This window comes from Salmo salar, chromosome 05 (genome assembly GCF_965601325.2).
Source record: "Salmo salar chromosome 05, fSalSal1, whole genome shotgun sequence".
Classification (NCBI taxonomy): Eukaryota; Metazoa; Chordata; class Actinopteri; order Salmoniformes; family Salmonidae; genus Salmo; species Salmo salar.
Window position 1 is genome coordinate 69,799,819 of NC_138295.1, and position 22,802 is coordinate 69,822,620.

General features: G+C 42.6%; 1 protein-coding gene and 1 pseudogene across 2 annotated transcripts; one reads left to right on the plus strand and one right to left on the minus strand.

Moving 5' to 3' along the window:
* Positions 1-2,319: 2,319 nt before the first annotated feature.
* LOC106605616 (zinc finger and BTB domain-containing protein 16-like) lies at positions 2,320-15,472 on the plus strand. 2 transcript variants are annotated; one of them, XM_014201452.3, is made up of 5 exons: positions 2,320-2,415; positions 6,877-8,087; positions 9,610-9,710; positions 12,347-12,520; positions 12,676-15,472. In XM_014201452.3, exons 2-5 carry the CDS (start codon positions 6,976-6,978, stop codon positions 12,903-12,905), a joined length of 1,617 nt encoding a protein of 538 aa, XP_014056927.3. In that variant the 5' UTR covers positions 2,320-2,415; positions 6,877-6,975; the 3' UTR covers positions 12,906-15,472. The 2 variants fall into 2 exon arrangements, with proteins under 2 accessions (XP_014056927.3, XP_045574623.2); XM_045718667.2 differs by lacking the exon at positions 2,320-2,415 and adding an exon at positions 2,553-2,677.
* Positions 15,473-17,457: 1,985 nt separating this feature from the next.
* On the minus strand, positions 17,458-18,882 carry LOC106605580 (G protein-activated inward rectifier potassium channel 4 pseudogene; annotated as a pseudogene).
* Positions 18,883-22,802: the final 3,920 nt, after the last annotated feature.

The window sequence follows — 22,802 nt, forward strand, 5'->3', positions numbered from 1 at the left end:
GTATCACAGGAAACAATCACATACATCAATGATATTACAGCAATACATAATAAAATTAACAGTGAAAATCACTCACATCACAGATATGAAAATAAAAACTTATGTCTGAATGGAACCAGTTGCTCATCCACTGTTACTTCAGGCCCAGGGTTGTAGAGCCATGGCAGACGCTCCATCCACTTCTCCCAGACCTCTCTTATGGCCGGCAGTTTGTCTCTCACACGTCCTGCAGGTCTTGACTCATGGTTATCAAATCGTAGCACTCTTGAGAAAGTGTGAAAGACTTTCAGTGGCATGGAAAATTGCCCTTCCACTCTCTGCCCAGAGACTACATATAGCCTCGCCTCAGGACCTATACACACCGCTAAGATTAGCAGCCCTATGTAGGCACGCAAGTCAATCTCGTCCATCCTTTTCCAGTTGTCTCCATATTTACGGAAACCCTCCAAATTTGTCATCTCCAGGATGATTTTTTCGATGGCTGGTGTGATGAACATGTAGAATGTTGAGGCGATGTCCTGGGCATGGGCAACTGCATGTCTTGTGGGCCCTGTGGTCATCCTTATGACATTTTGTGCTGCCATCCTGGTTGTCATATGGTGACAAGGACCATGTTATTTTGCTGTTCTTTGATAAAATTGTCTCTCTTTCAGATTGGGGGATTTCTTCTTCATATGAAGATGATGCATCGTGCTCTGGGTTGTATTCTTCCCCATCTTCTTCTTCAGACACCTCCTCCTCTTCTAAATCATTGTTCTCTTGTTCCTCCTGGACATCTGAAAGAATCAGATCTACGACCTGTTGTGCACTGAAACGTGCACTCATGGCTTCAGCAAAGAGAGAACTGGGGGGACTGTCATCTGCAGCACCTTTATTGCCTCTGACTGCATTCCCCATTAGTAAACAACGCTTTCAAGAAATTTTTATTTTGTCTGAAATGTTGGTTATTTTGTCTGAAATTGTTTTTATTTTGTCTGTGAACTTGAGTCATGTGTGGGGTCGTGGAGGGGAGATGCTGCACATGCCCAGTAAAGTTTTAGTTTTGTCTGAGTTCAATCAGTAGCACACATAATCTCAATGTCTCATTGTGTGTGTGTGTGTGTGTGTGTGTGTGTGTGTGTGTGTGTGTGTGTGTGTGTGTGTGTGTGTGTGTGTGTGTGTGTGTGTGTGTGTGTGTGTGTGTGTGTGTGTGTGTGTGTGTGGTTTTTGTGGTGTGTAAATTATTTTATAACTGCCGGGTCTAAAATGACCCTAAGACAATCTTTGTACCCTGGTGGTGTACAGCTTTCATGGGAATATGAACAAAGGCGATGTTTCACTTTTTCTAATGTTCGGGTCACTCTAGGAAAAATAATCAAATTTCAAGTTGAAAAAATATAATTTAGGAGGTTTTCTCTGCTGTTAAACATAGTGGCAGGACATGTTTTACCCTTAAGACAACACACAGGTTAAGTAATTTACCACCTGGTCACCAGCCAAGACGAAACTCCACCCATGCAAAACCTTGTTAGGTCCTGTGTAGATTGTATTTTCAACCAGCAAATATCAGGAAATAACACTGATCAAATGTATTCACCCTTTTACAGTGTTAGTTTCATCAGCTGTACAATATGATACAAACTGAATTTTGACTGAACTGGTCCTTTAATCAACATAAATATCTTTGAAAAACAGAGCCTTAAAATTCCAAGCTTTACTACTGTATAACGTATTACTAAAGATGCTGCATGCATTGTAAAGAGTGCTAGATCTGGCCATTGACCCCACAGTAGTAACCTACATCTCTATATCATTAAGTTATCATAGTTTTCACATCAGCCATCTCACATGCACATGAAATGCAGCACCATCAGGCTAATGCATGTGCTATTTCAGGTAGACAGGTTGTAGCTTGGTTCTATGTTGTTAAAGCCTCTCTAGCGTTCAACATCCTGTCAAAGCTAAACTAAGTGCAAATGGTTTTCTCTGAGCACTGTACTTCAGCCCATTAGAACATTTCAGTAACCTGCAACTGTGATGTGAGTGGGACAAAAATAATACATGTTTGTGCCTTTTAGGATAACATCATAAATATGATTAAAGAGATTACTCTGGTATAACCTGTGTGTAGCTACATTTCAATCTGTCCATCTCAGCCTAACACATTATTTTGAAATGAGATAATCAACCAAGATCAATAACTTGCCAGTTCAACTCTGTATACTGTACTAACCAATCATATCTCACCGATGCTCCCATGACAGACCAATCAGGGCCAGATGAGGTTAAGAGGAGGGACTGAGAAGAGAGAAGAGGTAACCACCCTTTCCCTTACCTAAACGGACACCCAGCCAACCCTGTCATTCAACAGCCAGGTCACAATGCGTATAGGGTCGACACTCTCCACAGTGGGTGGGTTGAGTCACTCGTGAACTGGTGAGTCTCTCCATCGCACTGAACACCTCTGTTTTACTACACTTTCCATCCTTGCATGGTCTCCCAAGCCATTCTGCTCAATTTTACAAATTTTCTCTCTCTCTCTATCTTTCTCTCTATCTTTCTTTCTCTCTCTCACTTATTCACTCTTTCTCTCTAACTCTTTCTCTTCACTATCTCTCTGTTGATCCTGTCATCTAGCTGGTGTCTCTGTGGTTTTTAGCTTCAAAAAGTTCCTCGCATGCAACTCCAGCCTTTACATGTGAGTAGAGGAGAGGCCCTCTGGTTTTTCATGTGTTGTCAGAGGATGTTGAAGTTGTGTCAGTGCACACTAGGTTTTCCCCTTAGCTTTATGGGCTATTGAGTATATGTAGATTTGCTTGTGGTAATACTGAGGCCTGCATACTGTAGGCCTAATGTCTGTCTGTAGCCCGCTACTGTATGTGTGATATTCAGTAATCATATCGCCATCAGTACCTGATTTATGATGGTACTGTCCTATATGTGTATAGCCAGGGAAAGTCTACTCATTCAACTTTGTGTATCGATTAGTTTGTATGGATGGTTGCATTGATGGTGGATCAAGCTGTTGTGAAAGGTTCTGCATGTAACATTTCTACCTGCAAATGTCAATAATAATAATGCATTTTACTTCTATAGCAGATATCAGTAAAGGAACATACAGAGGTGACTCAAATTATTGGCACCCTGATAAAGATTAGCAAAAAAGACTGTATAAAATAAATAATACAAGCTGTGCTGAAAATATTAGAACATGGTATTATTTTTACTAATACAACTGCTCAGAGAAAGATATTTTGTTTAACAACTAATATTTTCTTTCTCAAAAGGGGTCCAAATTATTGGCACCCCTGTTTTCAATACTCCGGCACCCTCCCTTTGTGAGGATAACGGCTCTGAGTGTTTTTCTAAAATGTTTTATGACATTGGAGAACACATTGGGAGGGATCTTAGACAACTCCACCATACGGAATCTTTCCAGATCATTGATATCCTTCATCTGCGCTTATGGAGTGAGGGCCCTCTTCAATTCAAACCACTGGTTTTCAATGGGGTTCAAGTCCGGAGACTGAGATGGCCATTGCAAATTTTAATTTTGCGGTCAATTAACCATTTCTTTGTGGAATTTTATATGTGCTTGGAGTTATTGTGCTATGGTTAGATAACATGAAAGTAGAGATCTCTGGCCACGCAAGAAGGATGTGATAAACAGAAACGAACCGCATACCTACAGTAAAATATGGAGGTGGATCTATAATGTTATGGGGCTATTTTGCTTCCACTGGTCCTGAGGCCCTTGTTAAGGTCAATGGCATCATGGAATTTACCCAGTACCAGGACATTTTAGCCAAAATCCAGGTTGCCTCTGACAGGAGGTTGAAACTTGGCCAGAGGTGTATCTTCCAGCAAGACAACTCCAATCCCACATCAACATCCACAAAGAAATGGTTAATTGACCACAAAATCAACATTTTGCAATGACCATCTCAGACTTGAACCCCATTGAAAACCAGTGGTTTGAATTGAAGAGGGCCCTCACTCCATAAGCGCAGATGAAGGATATCAATGATCTGGAAAGATTCTGTATGTAGGTGTTGTCTAAGATTCCTCCCAATGTGTTCTCCAATCTCATAAAACATTTTAGAAAAAGGCTCAGTGCCGTCATCCTCACAAAGTGAGGATAATACTTGTGACCCCTATCTTTTCAAGGGGGAAAAGTATTTATTGTTAAACAAAATCTCTTTCTGTGAGCAAAATTGTATTAGTAGAAAATAATATAATGTCCCCTTTTTTTCAGCATACAATATAGCTCAGTATTTGTATTATGTATTTTATACAGTATTTTCTGCTCATCTTTATCAAGGGTGACAATCATTTCTGTCATGACTATTTTTTTTAAATGCACTCATACAATTCTCTAATATACAGTAAATAATCAAATTAATGTCAGTGAATACGTTCTATAAATTTGCACCCTATAAAGTATTACTGTACCAAAAACGCGGACATGACGCAACGTGGAGCCGTGGTATATTGGCCATACACCATAAACCCCTGAGGAGCCTTATTGCTATTTTAAACTGGTTACAAACGTAATTGGAACAGTCAAAATAAATGTTTTGTCATACCCGTGGTATACAGTCTCACATACCACGGCTTTCAGCCAATCAGCATTCAGGGCTCGAACTACCCAGTTTATAATATGATATAATCTATAATAATACAGAGGTCATTATTATTTCCTAAAGCTGCAGATTAGGGGTACTAGCAGGGTAGCTGCAGGAAAAGTTCAAGAGATACACAAACAAAAGTACGAGACAGCAGGCATCGTATAACAGATGTCCATGGCCTTCAGTATGTGCTATAGTTGAAGAGAAGTTAGTTTTAGTATTTTCACTCTAGACCCATTCAGCAAACAAACCACATTTTAGGGTGTTTAGTAATATGTAAGCAAATAAAGGAATGTATTACTTAAAATACTGAGTTAATACTTTTGGGAGTGGAACTGAAGCTTTGTTTGACTATGTGTGTGTTGGAAAGAGATTAAGCATCAATTACAGTAACGATGACATTAAAGTGCTGTCATTTCAGTACCGGTATGTCTACTCTCAATCTTATCGACTGTCGCCGTCGGCGGATAGAAATGGAGTTACTGTACTGAGCAGAGGTTACTGTGTCAAAGTGCTCCATGGGACAGTTCTCTCAGAGACAGGTCAGCTGGAGGGGCAGAACAGAGGATACACAACCACACATCACTGACCACTTGGATATTTTAATGAAGGGGGTTTTAATGAGTTAAAAAATAAAGTCAATTTTAACCTGTTTTGCAGTATTGTAAGTAAGTAGTTTTTTTTGTAGTATCTGTACTTCACTATTTATATTTTTGACTACTTTTACTTTTACTCCACTACATTCCTTAAGAAAATATGTACGTTTTACTCCCATACATTTTCCCTGACACCGAAAAGTACTCGTTATATTTCAAATGCTCAGGCAGGACAGCTATATGGTCCAATTCACGCATCTATTAATATAACACGTTGTCATCCCTACTGCCTCTGATCTGGCTGACTAAACGCAACTACTGCGTTTGTAAATGATGTCTGCGTGTTGGAGCGTGCCCCTGGCTGTCCGTAAATAAGAAAACCAAGAAATTCTTGCCACGTGGTTTGCTTAATAAAAGGAATTTTATGTACAGCATTTACTTTTACTTTTTACTTTCACTCAAGTATAACAATTTATTACTTTTTCCACCATTGTAATTAAGTACATTTAAAACCAGATACTTTTAGACTTTTACTCAAGTGGTATTTTACTGGATGGCTTTCACTTTTACTTGAGTCATTTTCTATTAAGTTATCTTTACTTTTACTCAAGTATGACAATTGAGTACTTTTTCCACCACTGCTGTTCAGTAGGATTGTGCAGTATATAGTACAGAACTGCGGTTAACCCACTTTTGTAAATTGACGTGACCCGTTTTTTTTCGATACAATCCTGTCATATCAAGACGCACTACTGCATGTTCCAATAGCACAATTTGATTTATACCACATACAGCACACTGATACAACTGTAGATGCCTATCTAAACCAAATTACAGTACACTATAGGTTGTTGTTGATCAAACAAACCTGTCGTCTGTCTGTGACGCCTGTGTGTACTGGCATTAGTCATAGTGTCATATTCTGAGGAGGTTTGTGGCTTCTGAGCGTATAGCTGAGAGATGAATTTCAAAGCTGACATGAAACATAACATTTCCACACGTCAACCAGATATACAGTCTCCACCACTTATTTTTACTACAGAGGTCAGATATAAGACATGCTAAAAACAACTGTGAAATATGCTGTACTTCATCAACCACAGAATTGACATAGACCTTTTAAGCCCCAGATTGCTACACGAGGACTTCAGGGGAAATGGACTTAAAGATAATATCATGAATGGATATAATTTAATACAACATGTTCTTGAGATTCATTTCAGTACATGCTGCAGACTATGAAATGCCACTCAATATTTATTGATATGTAACATGATCGACATATCAATTGCTCCTGTAATGTTGAACTTTTTAAGTCATTCTTGCATTGTGTCAGTCCCTTTCGGGCTATGAATTTCCAAAACCCTAGTAACCAACAGCACGTTATCAACCTAACCTACGTCAGCAGGTGATATGATCTGCCCTCTGAGTTTCCAACCCCCTCTTCTCTCACCCCTGATAGCTTGAAAACATCCTAAACGTCTGGCATCGATGGAAAAACACTAAGAACCAGAGGCGTGGGATATAATCTATTTATCACAACCGCAATCTCTGCAATTTACCTATTTATACAAATAAATTTTCCAACTTGCTATCTGACCATTTTTATTTCTCAGAATCATTACAAAAAATGACCACATTTAGATAATTTCACTGTCTCCTTTTTCCTATAGGTTGAATGGCGTTGTCTCAAACAGTTTCTAAACCATCTACTATTCACCTGCCCATCTCCTCTTCCCATCACTCCTCCCTTCCTCCTCCAGACCTCTAAGATGATCCGAGTTCACAACACCCAGTACTCCCTCTTCCTGCGCCAGGCAGATGTCCTGCGTCGCTCGGGGACGCTGTGTGACGCTGTCATCTCAGTGGAGAGCCAGGTGTTCAGGGCCCATCGGCTGGTGCTGGCCTGCGCTAGCAAAACCCTGGAGCATCAGCTCACCCTGCAGGCTGCATACTCAGACCAGCCTGATCGCCTCGACCAACCTTACCACTGTAGTCTGGAGCTCCTCTCTCCACACACCTTCCAGCAGGTCCTGGACTTTGCCTACACCGAAACCCTGGAGGTCCCTGTGGATGATCTGCCCCAGCTTCTGAGGGCCGCTAAGCTCCTGGAGATGCATTCCCTGGAGGAGCAGTGTCGCAGCCAGCTGAAGAGAAATCTGGGGTGCCTGATGAGAGAGAGAAGAGAGTTGAGAGAAATAAGAGTGAGAGGAACAAAAGAAACTAGAGAAATGACAGAAATGAGAGAACTTCAGATAACAGAGGAGAGAGATGAGAAAGAATTCCTGAAAGGAAGTCCCATTCCAGAAGAGGGGGATCCCCAGACAATTCCCTCCATTGATCTGGAGCCCCAGAGCAGCACATTCACTAAGGACCCCACTCTTCCTGACACTAGGGATAACTCCTCTGGTTCATCACCCCCACAGAGAAAAAGGCCAAAGCCACTCACACCCATACTGGTGACCACCACACCAGCTCCACCCAGAGACAGTGTCATCGCCACCACTGCTGCCACCATCCAACCCCCTCTCCCTCCTCCCCCAGCGTCGAGGGTCATGTGGCACCAAGTCAACACCCTGACGAGGATGGCCTTGAACTATAACGACATCCTAGCAGCCAGTTCCTCTTCCCTTCAACCCTCACAGCACCTGGTGACATACCCTTTCCACCTCTCCACTCCTCACATGTACCCCCTGCTAACGTCCTCCATCCCGCCCCAGGTACGCAGCGCCGTCCTGGGCTACCCTGGTATCCTGCATCCATACCACCACCCCCTGCTCTCTGGGTCTCGGGAGCTGGGGGACATTCTGACGCAAGATTTGCTGGGAAAAAGAGACCCGATGGATAAAGTGTTGATAGGTGGAGCACCAGGGGAAGGGCAAAGGTAAAACTGCTGTGGAGGGGTTTTATACTACAGACGTTTTGGTCTTCATTCTTCTCCTTCTTTCCCTGTTCTCATTTCTACAATATAGTTCAGAATATCCCTAATTTGCTTACATTAAGTAACACATATCAACACAGCTATCTGACTCATTGCTGTTTGGGTGGATCTGAGTGAAAGTTCTCCTGTTCTTTCCTACAAGCAGAGTTTCCCCTGTCTCCAGTTAACCCTCTCCTGTCTGTCATATTCACATGATGTATATTATGGATGTAGATGGTCATTTTTATTAGCTGTGTCCAAACCACAGAACAGCTCCCGAAGTCATGTTATGTGGTCTGTCCCTTGATGGTGGCATTACACACTATCTGGTTTATGGTTTTACAGTGAAGCTACTTCCTCTTTTCTAATGCAGAGACATGATGTACAGTAGGGTGTAATTGAAAGGCTCTATAAAGCAGTTTTCCACATAGTATCTAAAGGGGGAGCCCCCTTAGTTTCTCCCCTCCCTTGCAAATATCAATCATGAAAGACATTCAGAACCAGTATAGATCGGTTACAAACTGTTTCAGTCCTGTTCTTAATTAAACAATGTCTGCCTATTTTTTATTTATTTAACTTTTATTTAATCAGGAGAGTCCATTGAGCCCTGAGGACAACAAATTCAACACAAACATTCCAATAAAATAAAAAAATATATATAAAGAAATACATGTTACAATTTGGTATGAGGTCCCCATAATACACATTGCGCGCACGCACACACACACACACACACACACACACACACACACACACACACACACACACACACACACACACACACACACACACACACACACACACACACACACACACACACACACACACACACACACACACACACACACAGTAGTCTTAAAACTGTGTTTATGTGATCCTGTTTCAGTGTGGAAACTATCGGTCGTCAACATCTCTCTGACTTCCTCCTCCCTCCTGTTGCTGATCTCTGAGGTTTATCTGATATCTGTGTCCATTTCATTTAGGTGGCGTAGGAAACCATCTAGCAGACTTTGTAGCAGATTTGTCACTTTTGTTTATTTAGTGGATTTTAGGGCCACATAAAGAGCATTACCACTCTTCCTTTAATCTCTGAAAAATCATTCACCTATGGTTTTTCAGTCTAGCTAACAAAGTGCGTCAGATGCTGTGGAAAGTCCCTTTTCTATGTGACACTGAACATACAGTACCATTGTAACGCCTGGCCTCTTCCTCAGAACCCCAACCTACGACAGTTGGGTGCTTACGTTTGACATCAATAGACAGGTACATATAGCCTGCGGTTGGAGAGGCAGGGGAGAAGGACAGGATGTCTAAAGATGGTGTGCAAATCAATCTGCTTTGGCATTACACTCATTGCAACACATCAACTGGGTTATCTAATAGTGGTTCGGTGACCACCATGCTCACGTGTTTGCCTTACAACAGTTACGTTGACTCTTGTCCTTTAAATAAAGTCTCATTTTAAACCTGTCTTCTATGGGGCCAGATACTCCCAGGAGCGTCCAGGAAGAACCCAAGACTGTCAGCACTGCAGCAAGGTCCTCCTGGGCAGCTCATGGCTGCAGGCCTCAACCACCAACCCCTCAGGTACTGTAATGTCACAACATTCACTCAGTGCTTTTTCACTAGACCTCTAACTGGGGTACATTGCAAAAAGCATAATCTCAAAATGTGAATATTGTATTGGGAGCTGTGCAGAACTAAGACGTGACTGTATTCTTAATATTCTAATGGATACATGGCAGTGACATTTCTTAACCTCTATCGTCATAGGGACAGAGCATATAGGAAACATGAGAGAGAGAGAAGAGTGCCTGAGGGAGAACGAGAGAGAGTAAGAGAGTGCGAAAGAGAGAGTGGGGGAGATAAAGGAGAGAGAAAGAGAGAGAGAGAAGCGTGTCTTGGGGAGAATGAGAGAGAAAGAGTGTGAAAGAGTGAGAGAGTGAGAGGGGGAGAGAGAAAGTAAGAGAGAGAGAGTGAGCGTGAGGGCAAGAGCATGAGAGAGAGAGAGAGAGAGAGATACAGAAACAGAGAGACAGACAGAGTGAGTGAGTGAGTGAGTTGTGGCTTTGTGCTGGCGGTGCAGCAGTGCGGTAAGCTGGCAGAACAAACAGTACGCTCTGCAATGTGCTGGTGGTTTTGATACAGTGCCAAAGGGAAAAAAGCTTACATCTTTTTTCTCTCTATGTAGGGTGGTCAAGTCAGCCTCACATCTTTACAGTCTATGTTTGTGTGATGGGGTTACCACTGTCACTCGCTCGTTACAGTACGACTGAGAGACGGTATTCATGTGACTCGAGATTATCTCCACTGATTGTCTCCACCAAATTGAATGGAGAGCCAAGAGTAACACATTTAGTTGAATAATGAGTGTTTCACTGACTTCAACTGGTCACTTTTATCATGCTTGATCATTTTAGTCCCCATAATTGGGGACTTACAAGCTTAGACATCAGAGGTTTGTGCGTTCTAAGCGAGAGGCCAAGGAAGGTTTGGACAGGAAGCTAATTGAGAACAGGCTGAATAGTAGCGAGAGAGGAGTGAACACTTTATTGTGGTCTTGGTCCCTGCTCTCCCCCATCTCTCTCTCTCTCTCTCTCCCTCTCTCATCATCTCAATCCCTTCCCCCCCTCCCCAGCCCGCCACCCCATTTCAGCATCCTGTATGTGTTCTACAGGGCCCCATAGTAACTGTGTAAAACAGTATCACTAACTGCCACCAAAGGGCTTGAGAGCTGACAGCTCTACTTCAGAATCACACCTCGGTCAGATTATAGAGAAATATAAAGGTACATGATGAGAGGAAACCAAGGTTCTTCTTGTCAATTTGAACCTTGTGAAAGGATGTGGTGTATTTATAGAACTATCTCTGGTAAAAGGAGGTCTTAGGTATCATTATCTAGGTGTGTGACAAACACAATTACTGTAATTTCCGGACTATTAAGCGCACCTGAATATAAGCCGCACCCACTGAATTAAAAAAAAGATATTATTTTGAACATAAATAAGCCGCACATGTCTATAAGCCGCAGGTGCCTACCGGTACATTGAAACAAATGAACTTTACACAGGCTTTAACGAAACACGGCTTGTAACAAAAATAAATAGTCTTTAACGAAACACGGCTTGTAACAAAAAATAAAAAATTAGCAGTAAGCTTTAGTTGTCTTTTTTCACTGAGTCAATTCCTCACGCTGCTGTTTCCAACATCTTATCATCGACTCATTAAGACCAAGCTCCCGTGCAGCAGCTCTATTTCCTTTTCCAACAGCCAGATCAATCGCCTTCAACTTGAAAGCTGCATCATATGCATTTCTCCGTGTCTTTGCCATGATTAGGGTGACAAAATGACTACCGTAATCAGAATGATGGGAAGTTTGAGAGCGCTCGATTTAATCTAAACAGTAAACAAAAAAGTTGTTTGACCGTAACCCGTTCGGCAATTTCATTGGTCTAATGAAAGCTTCATGCCAGCAAAAAACTGAGCACGTCACAGAATGTTTTTTTGGAAAAAAAAAATTGAAAGCGGGAAAAATCCATATATTAGCCGCGTCATTGTTTAAGCTGCGAGGTTCAAAGCCTGGGAAAAAAGTTGCGGCTTGTAGTCCGGAATTTACGGTAGGCTACATAAGAGTTGTATAATACCATTTCATACAATACCCACTGTAATTTAAAAAAAAAAAGTAATCTTTGAATATATCTTCACAAATGAATACAACAAAAAATATTGAGTGAAGAAGGTTGCTGCTATGACAACAGTGAGCCTTTACAGTCATGAGTGTGACCCCTGTCCTGCAGAGAATCCATCTGCATGCAATGTGGCTGAGCTCACATCACAATTTAGTGCTATTAGTAGGTCATCACTCTGGCCTGACACTATTGTTTAATCGGGTAATGGTCACCAATGATTGTGCTGATAAATATAGACGTGTGAGAAAACAATTAACCCATACGCTCAATTATACAGGCTGCAATGGGGAGCACAGGGGGAAAGTCAGGTGCCGAAACGCATTACAGTATAGAAATGGAGCTAAGCTAGGTTTATTAATACTGATGTTCAGTGGACGGTTCTGTCTGTATACACATAATGTATATTCATGTAAAGTTAACTATAACTAATTATAAGTTACTCATCACAAGATACTAAATGAAAGAAGGAATTTACATGACATGGAATGATTACAATTCCACCCCCACCCCCTCTTGTTGCTCTCTCCTCCCCAGGCACAGGTGAGACTTCTCTGGGGTGTAAGTACTGTGATCGTGGCTTCAGGGTGGAGCGGTCACTGCCGCCCCACCGGCGAGATCAGGGAGGAGAGAAGCCCTACCAGTGTAAACGCTGCTCCAAGAGGTTCAGCCTCAAACACCAACTGGATACACACCACCGGGTACACACAGGTATTATATCCCCCTGTGTGTGTGTGTGTGTGTGTGTGTGTGTGTGTGTGTGTGTGTGTGTGTGTGTGTGTGTGTGTGTGTGTGTGTGTGTGTGTGTTTCAATGTGTCAGTCATTGTGTATGTGCTTGCCTGCTCACTCTCGATGTCAACCCCAGGAGAGAAGCCGTTTGAGTGCCGTCTGTGTGGCCAGCGGTCAAGGGACTACTCAGCCATGATCAAGCACCTGCGGACCCACGGCGGGGCCACACCCTACCAGTGTACTGCCTGCCTGGAGTTCTGTAGCAGCCTGGCTGCCATGCAGAAACACCTGAAGAACCACCCGCTGCAGGACTTCCCCCCAGACTGGACCATCAGCAGCACCTACCTGTACACATGCCATACCTGAGCTAGCTTGAAGGCAAATGTAATGTCAATAGAGAATCATTTAACTACCAAACAACTACATCTCAGGGAAACTAACTCATAGAATGTAATTTACATACATGGTAAAAAGACACCAGTTACCGTAGCATTTATCCATGTACTCCAAAAGTGCATGGAGTACGTCATTGCATATTTCCACCACTAGAAGGACACTGGGTCTCAGAAAAGAATGTAAAACATGTCTAGCATCAGCAGCATTATCATTATCAAGCAAAGTATTATTACCATTCTATCATGGCTGCAGCTGAAGAGTCAGTCACTTACAAGAGACAAGGAAAGGAAACATCAAGACTATTCAGAGGCAGCAAAAAATGTGTCCTTGTTTCATATGAATGTGTCCATCTATGTCTGGCCGTTATCTCTCTCAAGATAAGACTTGGAGCAATCGTTTGTGCACAAATTCTTGATTTTCATTTAGCCATGTGTGTTTAGTACATTTAGATGTTGTTTGATTCATATTTACAGTGCCTTTAGAGTCTGCACCTCCTGGATTTTTTCCCCACGTTCTTTTGCGTTTCAAAGTGGGATAGAAATATATATACTGCTCAAAAAAATAAAGGGAACACTTAAACAACACATCCTAGATCTGAATGAAAGAAATAATCTTATTAAATACTTTTTTCTTTACATAGTTGAATGTGCTGACAACAAAATCACACAAAAATAATCAATGGAAATCCAATTTATCAACCCATGGAGGTCTGGATTTGGAGTCACACTCAAAATTAAAGTGGAAAACCACACTACAGGCTGATCCAACTTTGATGTAATGTCCTTAAAACAAGTCAAAATGAGGCTCAGTAGTGTGTGTGGCCTCCACGTGCCTGTATGACCTCCCTACAACGCCTGGGCATGCTCCTGATGAGGTGGCGGATGGTCTCCTGAGGGATCTCCTCCCAGACCTGGACTAAAGCATCCGCCAACTCCTGGACAGTCTGTGGTGCAACGTGGCATTGGTGGATGGAGTGAGACATGATGTCCCAGATGTGCTCAATTGGATTCAGGTCTGGGGAACGGGCGGGCCAGTCCGTAGCATCAATGCCTTCCTCTTGCAGGAACTGCTGACACATTCCAGCCACATAAGGTCTAGCATTGTCTTGCATTAGGAGGAACCCAGGGCCAACCGCACCAGCATATGGTCTCACAAGGGGTCTGAGGATCTCATCTCGGTACCTAATGGCAGTCAGGCTACCTCTGGTGAGCACATGGAGGGCTGTGCGGCCCCCCAAAGAAATGCCACCCCACACCATGACTGACCCACCGCCAAACCGGTCATGCTGGAGGATGTTGCAGGCAGCAGAATGTTCTCCACGGCGTCTCCAGACTGTCACGTCTGTCACATGTGCTCAGTGTGAACCTGCTTTCATCTGTGAAGAGCACAGTGCGCAAGTGGCGAATTTGCCAATCTTGGTGTTCTCTGGCAAATGCCAAACGTCCTGCACGGTGTTGGGCAGTAAGCACAACCCCCACCTGTGGACGTCGGGCCCTCATACCACCCTCATGGAGTCTGTTTCTGACCGTTTGAGCAGACACATGCACATTTGTGGCCTGCTGGAGGTCATTTTGCAGGGCTCTGGCAGTGCTCCTCCTGCTCCTCCTTGCACAAAGGCGGAGGTAGCGGTCCTGCTGCTGGGTTGTTGCCCTCCTACGGCCTCCTCCACGTCTGCTGATGTACTGGCCTGTCTCCTGGTAGCGCCTCCATGCTCTGGACACTACGCTGACAGACACAGCAAACCTTCTTGCCACAGCTCGCATTGATGTGCCATCCTGGATGAGCTGCACTGCCTGAGCCACTTGTGTGGGTTGTAGACTCCGTCTCATGCTACCACTAGAGTGAAAGCACCGCCAGCATTCAAAAGTGACCAAAACATCAGCCAGGAAGCATAGGAACTGAGAAGTGGTCTGTGGTCACCACCTGCTGAACCACTCCTTTATTGGGGGTGTCTTGCTAATTGCCTATAATTTCCACCTGTTGTCTATTCCATTTGCACAACAGCATGTGAAATGTATTGTCAATCAGTGTTGCTTCCTAAGTGGACAGTTTGATTTCACAGAAGTTAACTTGGAGTTACATTGTGTTGTTTAAGTGTTCCCTTTATTTTTTTGAGCAGTGTATATATATTTTTTAATCATTCATCTACACAAAATACTCCCTAATGTCAAAGTGAAAACAAAATTCTACATGTTTTTACAAATTAATAACAATTAAATGACTAAAATATAGTAGCTGCAGAAGTACTCACACCCTTTGTTTAGCAAAGCCTGAATGAAGTAAAATGTGTCTTAATAAATCACATAACTTATATGGACTCCCTCTGTGTGAAATAACAGGGATTGACATGATTTTTTAATGACTACCCCTTCCTCTGTTCTCCATACATACAACATATGTAAGGTCCCTCAGCCAAGTATTGAATTTCAAACACAGATTCAACTACAAATACTAGGGAGCTTTTTGAAAGCCTCATAAAGGAGACCAGTGATTGGTAGATGGGTAACAATAACAAATCAGACATTGAACATATCTTTAAGCATGGTCAAATTAATAATTATGCTGTGGATTATGTATTAAATCACCCAGACACATCAAAGATGCAGTCATCCTTCTGATCTGAGCTGCAGGACATTAAGGAAACTGCTTAGGGATGTTATTATGAGGCCATTGGGGGTTTTAAAACAACTTCAGAGTTCAATGGCTGTGATGGGAGAGAACTGAGGATGGATCAACAACATTGTAGTGACTCCACAATAATGACCTAAATGACAGAGTGAAAAGAAGAATACAAATATACAGAATACAAATAATCCAAAACATGCATAAAGGCACTAAAGTAATACTGCAACAACAAAAACATGGCAAAGGTATACACTTTTTGGCCTAAATGCAAAGCCTTATAATGATCTAATCAAGGTATATTAGTGTTTAATTTTTTATTAATAAAAAAATACACAAATCTTCCACTTTGATATTAGAGTATTTTGTGGAGGCCGTTGACCTAAAAAATACATTTTAATCCCACTTTGTAACACAATAAAACGTGAAGAAATCCAAGGGGGTGTAGACTTTTTATAGGTGCTGTATATGTGCTTTAGCCTGTTGCTATTTTAATGATAGTATTGTTATAATCAATGTACTCATTTGGCAGATGGCCTTTTTTTGTACTGAATGTAGATCCTCACACAGTTACACCTAACCACAAAGAAACAGTAGCCTGTCAAACCTTTATGATATGAGACCATTGATTTGCTCTGAACTTGAGTATGAATGCATTTTGGCATAAATTGCACAGCAGCTGGCATGCAGAGTGTATTTGCAATTAGTATCTCTTCAGAGAATAAATGTTTTAAAGAAATATTTATTTTGACAGGTTGTGTCAGTGTTCTACCATTTTACTTACTGTACTTTTTTTTACATAAAACAACAATATCTAACATCTTATTCATCTGGTCTAAGCAATCCTCATAATTTATCTGAACTATCTGAAAAGATATCTGAAAAGCAGCATTCGCTAAGGCAGCACTTTAAACAATCAACGCCACGGTCAGTCTTAAATAAATAGGAATGAACAAATAAATGAATGTTCTACATTTAAAATTACAGTTGCTTATTATCTTAAATTAAAATAGCTTAGTTGATTATAATCAGTTCATGTGGAAGCCTGAGAGCACCTGATATATATCCCTCTCCCGGCCTTGGAGGGTGTGTAGAGCGTACACTCCACCAGTGTACGCTCGCGGGCGCTGCAGTGGGGTGGAGTGGAACCGACGCAGGTCCACCCGGAAGGAGCCCTTCTCCAGGGTCATGCATGGCTCACATCAAGCCCCCTACTCTATCAATTCAATTTAAGGGCTTTATTGGCATGGGGAACATATGTTAACATTGCCAAAGCAAGTGAAGTAGATTAACAAAAGTCTCTGTATCTATGTAGGAGATATTCGCTTGGCACATCATACCTGGGAGAGGAGAGGAATACAGTCAGTCCAGTCACTGCATCTGGACATTTTTGCAAATAAGCTACTGAATACTTTCTGCTGCATAGCCATTCATGGCTCTTAATAAAGTTATACATAATTTGAACTACATTTTTCCAATTACCATATTCTGCCACAAGAGGTCACTATGAGCCAAAACATGCATCTGTTACTTATGGTTGTTCATAATAACCGGTCTCTTTGTAACCACTGGTCCTTAAGAGTCTAAGTAACATAGTTAAAAACAAAATCAGTCAGTTTAAACTAGAGATTAGTTTTATTGTATGGGCTGCGTCTCAAACAACCGCATCGGCCTATGTTGCATTCGGCATCTGTGATGGAAGGTGGCCAAGCTTCAGTGGTGTTTGTCAGACCATGAGACATTCCGAAAATCGGTCTTCTCACTAAAACGTCTGTTTCATCGGAATGGTTTGGCCTACAAACTAATATGACCAGTGACCACTCTATGGAAATGGGAGAGTCTCATGAACACGTTTTGCTCTTTGACCAACATAAGTGTCAAGGGACTTGTCTGAAGGTAACTCATACAAATGAGTGGAAGTATTGAGGTAGTTTTGTGCTAACAAAAGTAAGGGGTTAAATATGAGTAAAATATATATATTTCCTGAGCTTTCGTATGTCCTAGATATAGGACAGACACTTCGAAACCTTATTCCTTATGATTTATTTTTTGACTGGTCTTTTTTGCCATTTATGATTGTGTTATTCAATGTGTTTCTATGGGATATAGTAGTAAAGGCCAAATTCAATATTTTATCAAATACATTTCTTATATATATTTTTTTGACACCGAAAGAGGTCCAAAATTCAAAATCAAAAACAATGACCTATTTTTAGACTTTTAGAGGTTAATGCCTATCTGTCAGTCTGCTACAAAACAACAACACATGATTGTAATTAACATGGTTTAGATAACTGTGATCTTGTGCAACAGTAATTACATGGCACAGCCCTTCTACAGTCCTGTGGAACCAATGTATTCACTCAACATAAAACAAAACAGCTACTTGTCATCCTTCGCTTTTCTAAATATTTATCTGATTCTTGGCCAAAATTACAACACGTGGTTTTACTCTAAACTGTATATCCAAATCTGGCTCTGGTTTTAGACTAAACATTTATGTCCCTACTCTACACAATGTGTTATTCTAGCTCTGAGTCAGTGCTACAGCCCTGGTTGTGGAAGTCCCCCATCCAGAATAGAACATGTAAACATGTATACTTGGCTCTTAACCACACTGTCCATGGGTCCATTCCTCCTCCCTCCCTCCTTCCATAACTGAACACTGATGGAGAGTGTTTGACCCACAAGTGGCCTCCACGATGCCCTCCAGGAGGGCGATGATCTCAAACTCGTGCTTCCTCAGCTGTTCAGGGCCCAGCTCCCAGAAGGGGCTGGAGAATGTGGCTCTCACTCAGGTCACCCAGTCGGAACATCAGACACAGCTGGTCGTCACGGTTGGCGATGACACAAGTGCAGCTGAAGAGCAGCGTCTCTGCCCCCGTCTTGGACGGGAGATCTTGACGAACATGCAGCCCACCATGAGAGCGTCGATCATGGAGCCCACGATCATGACCAGCAACACGCCCTCGCGGCAGGCCGGGTTGACGGGGAGCGAGCTGTAGCCGTTGGTGTGCTGTGTCTCCACAGAGAAGAGCAGGGCTGAGATGAAGTCATCTACTCCCAGGTAGCAGGGCTGCTGCCCCAGGGTCTGGTCCTGGCTGCTATTAGGAGGAAGCACCAGGTCCCCACGCAGAAACACATTCAGGAAGTAGAGACCAGCGAACCAGAACCAGGTGCTGGTGTAGCACATCATGAAAACAAAAAGGAACCAGCAGTACTGCAGGTCCACAAAGGAAGTGAAGATGTCAGACAGGAACCGGCCCCTCTCGGCAATGTGACACAGGTTGACCCAGCACTTCCTGTCCTTGGCCATCCTGTCCATCTCACGGGTGAGGCTGGGGGTGGGGCTGCGTGAGGGGGTGCGGTGGGGATTTTGTCACTTCTAGGTTAGACTACTGCAATGCTCTACTTTCCGGCTACCCGGATAAAGCACTAAATAAACTTCAGTTAGTGCTAAACACGGCTGCTAGAATCTTGACTAGAACCAACAAATTTGATCATATTACTCCAGTGCTAGCCTCTCTGCACTGGCTTCCTGTTAAGGCAAGGGCTGATTTCAAGGTTTTACTGCTAACCTACAAAGCATTACATGGGCTTGCTCCTGGTCCTGCCGTACATACCTACACATACGCTACGGTCACAAGATGCAGGCCTCCTAACTGTACCTAGAATTTCTAAGCAAACAGCTGGAGTCAGGGCTTTCTCCTATAGAGCTCAATTTTTATGGAATAGTCTGCCTACCATTTGTGAGAGACGCAGACTCGGTCTCAACCTTTAAGTCTTTATTGAAGACTCATATCTTCAGTAGGTCCTATGATTGAGTGTAGTCTGGCCCAGGAGTGTGAAGGTGAATGGAAAAGCACTGGAGCAACGAACCGCCCTTGCTGTCTCTGCCTGGCCCGTTCCCCTCTCTCCACTGGGATTCTCTGCCTCTAACCATATTACAGGGGCTGAGTCAATGGCTTACTGGTGCTCTTCCATGCCGTCCCTAGGAGGGGTGCATCACTTGAGTGGGTTGAGTCACTGATGTATTCTTCCTGTCCAGGTGGGCCCCCCCCTTGGGTTGTGCCGTGGCGGAGATCTTTGTGGGCTATCCTCGGCCTTGTCTCAGGATGGTAAGTTAGTAGTTGAAGTGCTCCTCTAGTGGTGTGGGGGCTGTGCTTTGGCAAAGTGGGTGGGGTTATATCCTGCCTGTTTGTCCCTGTCCGGGGGTATCGTCGGACGGGGCCACAGTGTCTCCAGACCCCTTCTGTCTCAGCCTCCAGTATTTATGCTGCAATAGTATTTGTCGGGGGGCTAGGGTCAGTCTGTTATATCTGGAGTATTTCTCCTGTCTTATCCGGTGTCCTGTGTGAATTTAAGTATGCTCTCTCTAATTCTCTTTCGGAGGACCTGAGCCCTAGGACCATGCCTCAGGACTACCTGGCCTGATGAGTCCTTGCTGTCCCCAGTCGACCTGGCTGTGCTGCTGCTCCAGTTTCAACTGTTCTGCCTGCGGCTATGGAACCCTGACCTGTTCACCGGACGTGCTACCTGTCCCAGACCTGCTGTTTTGAACTTTCTAGAGACAGCAGGAGCAGTAAAGATACTCTGAATGATCGGCTATGAAAAGCCAACTGACATTTACTCCTGAGGTGCTGAACTGTTGCACCCTCGACACCCTTGATTACCATTATTTGACCCTGCTGGTCATCTATGAACATTTGAACATCTTGACCATGTTCTGTTATAATCTCCACCCGGCACAGCCAGAAGAGGACTGGCCACTCCTCAGCCTGGTTCTTCTCTAGGTTTCTTCCTAGGTTCTGGCCTTTCTAGGGAGATTTTCCTAGCCACCGTGCTTCTGTACCTGCATTGCTTGCCGTTTGGGGATTTAGGCTGGGTTTCTGTACAGCACTTTGTGACATCAGCTGATGTAAGAAGGGCTTAATAAATACATTTTATTGAATTTGATTGATAATACGAATTTAAAACAATGCCAAATGTTTTGATGAAGAATGCAAAAACCTAAGAATTCACAAAAAGACCAAATTGACACTGCATACAGAATTCTGCAAAAACATTCTGTGTACAATGTAAAACACCAAATAATGCATGCAGAGCAGAATTAGGCCGATACCTGCTAATTATCAAAATCCAAAAAGGTGTTCGATTCTACAACCACCTAAAAGGAAGCGATTCCCAAACCTTCCATAACAAAGCCATCACCTACAGAGAGATTAACCTAGAGAAAAGTCCCCTAAGGAAGCTGGTCCTGGGGCTCTGTTCACAAACAGACCCCACAGAGCCCAAGAATAGCAACATAATTAGACCCAACCAAATCATGACAAACAAAAAGATAATTACTTGACACATTGATAAGAATTAACAAAGGAACTGAGCAAACTAAAATGCTATTTGGCCCTAAACAGAGAGTACACAGTGGCAGAATACCTGACCACTGTGACTGACCCAAAATAAAGGAAAGCTTTGACTATGTACAGACTCAGTGAGCATGGTCTTGCTATTGAGAGACTTGGCTCCCAAGAGAAAACAGGCTATGTGCACACTGCCCACAAAATGAGGTGGAAACTGAGCTGTACTTCCTAACCTCCTGCCTAATGTATGACAACAGAGAGATATGTCCCTCAGAGTACACAGACCAACAAAGAATTCAAAAACAAATCCAATTTTGATAAACTCCCATATCTATTGGGTGAAATAACACAGTGTGTCATCACAGCAGCAAGATGTGTGACCTGTTGCCACAAGAAAGGGGAGAACAAGAACAAACACCATTGTAAATACAACCCATATTTAAGTTGATTTATTTTCCCTTTTCTACTTTAACTATTTTGCACATTGTTCTAACACTGTACATAGCCATAATAAGACATTTGAAATGTGTCTATTCCTTTGAAACTTGTGAGTGTAATGTCAACTGTTCATTTTGATTGATTATTTAACTTTTGTTTATTATCTATTTCACTTGCTTTGGCAATGTAAACATTCATTTCCCATGTCAATAAAGCCCTTTGAGTTGAGACACACAGAGAGAGAGAGAGCAAAGTTTGTCCTGAGAGAAACTCTAGCTTCTGGGAAAAGCACTAAGAACCACTGATTTACATTCATAAACCACTTTCCCTAGATCCTGGCCAATTCTTTTTTTTGTTTTCTTGCTCACATTAAGTTTCCCTTTTTGTGCCTCATGCTGCTCTGCTGAACTTACATTTTAAAACTTTCCACGCCTTCGTCTCAGGAGATGCCTTTTTCATCTGGAAAACTGCAATATAGGCAATATAGAAAATGTAAAAAAATAACATCCCTGTTATCTCTTCTGTTTTCCTTTTTGAGCAAACAAATCTAACCATTGGCATTATTTCAGTGCTGCCCAATAAGAAAAAACATAAGAAACGATTTAAAAAAATCTAGTTATAAGAACATTATTCAATAGTTAATAAATATCCACGTAAACATTTGATTCCTTCACGTTGATGAGGTGAGTCTGATAGTGAACGGTCTCCCCTGGAGCTCTGGTCTGGACCATCATGGTAGCTTTGGGTTGGTTGGTGATGGATGTCTGCCGGCCCTGTGGACTCTCCTGTATGGTCCCTGTGGATCCTGTGGAACCCCTGGCCTCAGCACTAAGGGCCCCTGTGGCCCTTGTCAACATACTATAGCTGGTGAGGCTTCAGCTATGGGAACAATGTTCATGGCAGGGGAGTGTCTCCCAGTCATTCAAGACCTAAAGAAACATAACAGTATGTCAACAAACAGAACACAGAAACAGATGAGTACTTGGTCTTGAAATAACTAGCAGGTGATGAGATCCCAGGAATCCTTTTCATCTCCAGAGCAGCTGGTTAATTAAAGCTCACTGGGCACTGCCATTAATTCAACGTCTATTCCATGTTGGTTCAACGTAATTTCATTAAAACAACATTGATTCAACCAGTATGCCCAGTGGGTGGTCATTTACCCAGGCAGTCTGAGCTCATTAAAAGCTGTTTACAGATGACTGGTTCACCCATGATGACCAGAGAGAGGAGATACAGTACACTTCCATAACTGTTTTGTGACTCAAGCAAACAAAACCTTGTTGGCAGAGTCAGGGGCATGGTCATAGGTATGGTTGACCAGCTCCCATTTCAGAACCACAGACAGCTCAGGTGCCTCGTTTATAGCCGTTGCGTACATGACACACTAAATTTATTTATGAAGCATTTTTTTAAAGACTGGACCCGTACAAACTATTGTGATGTA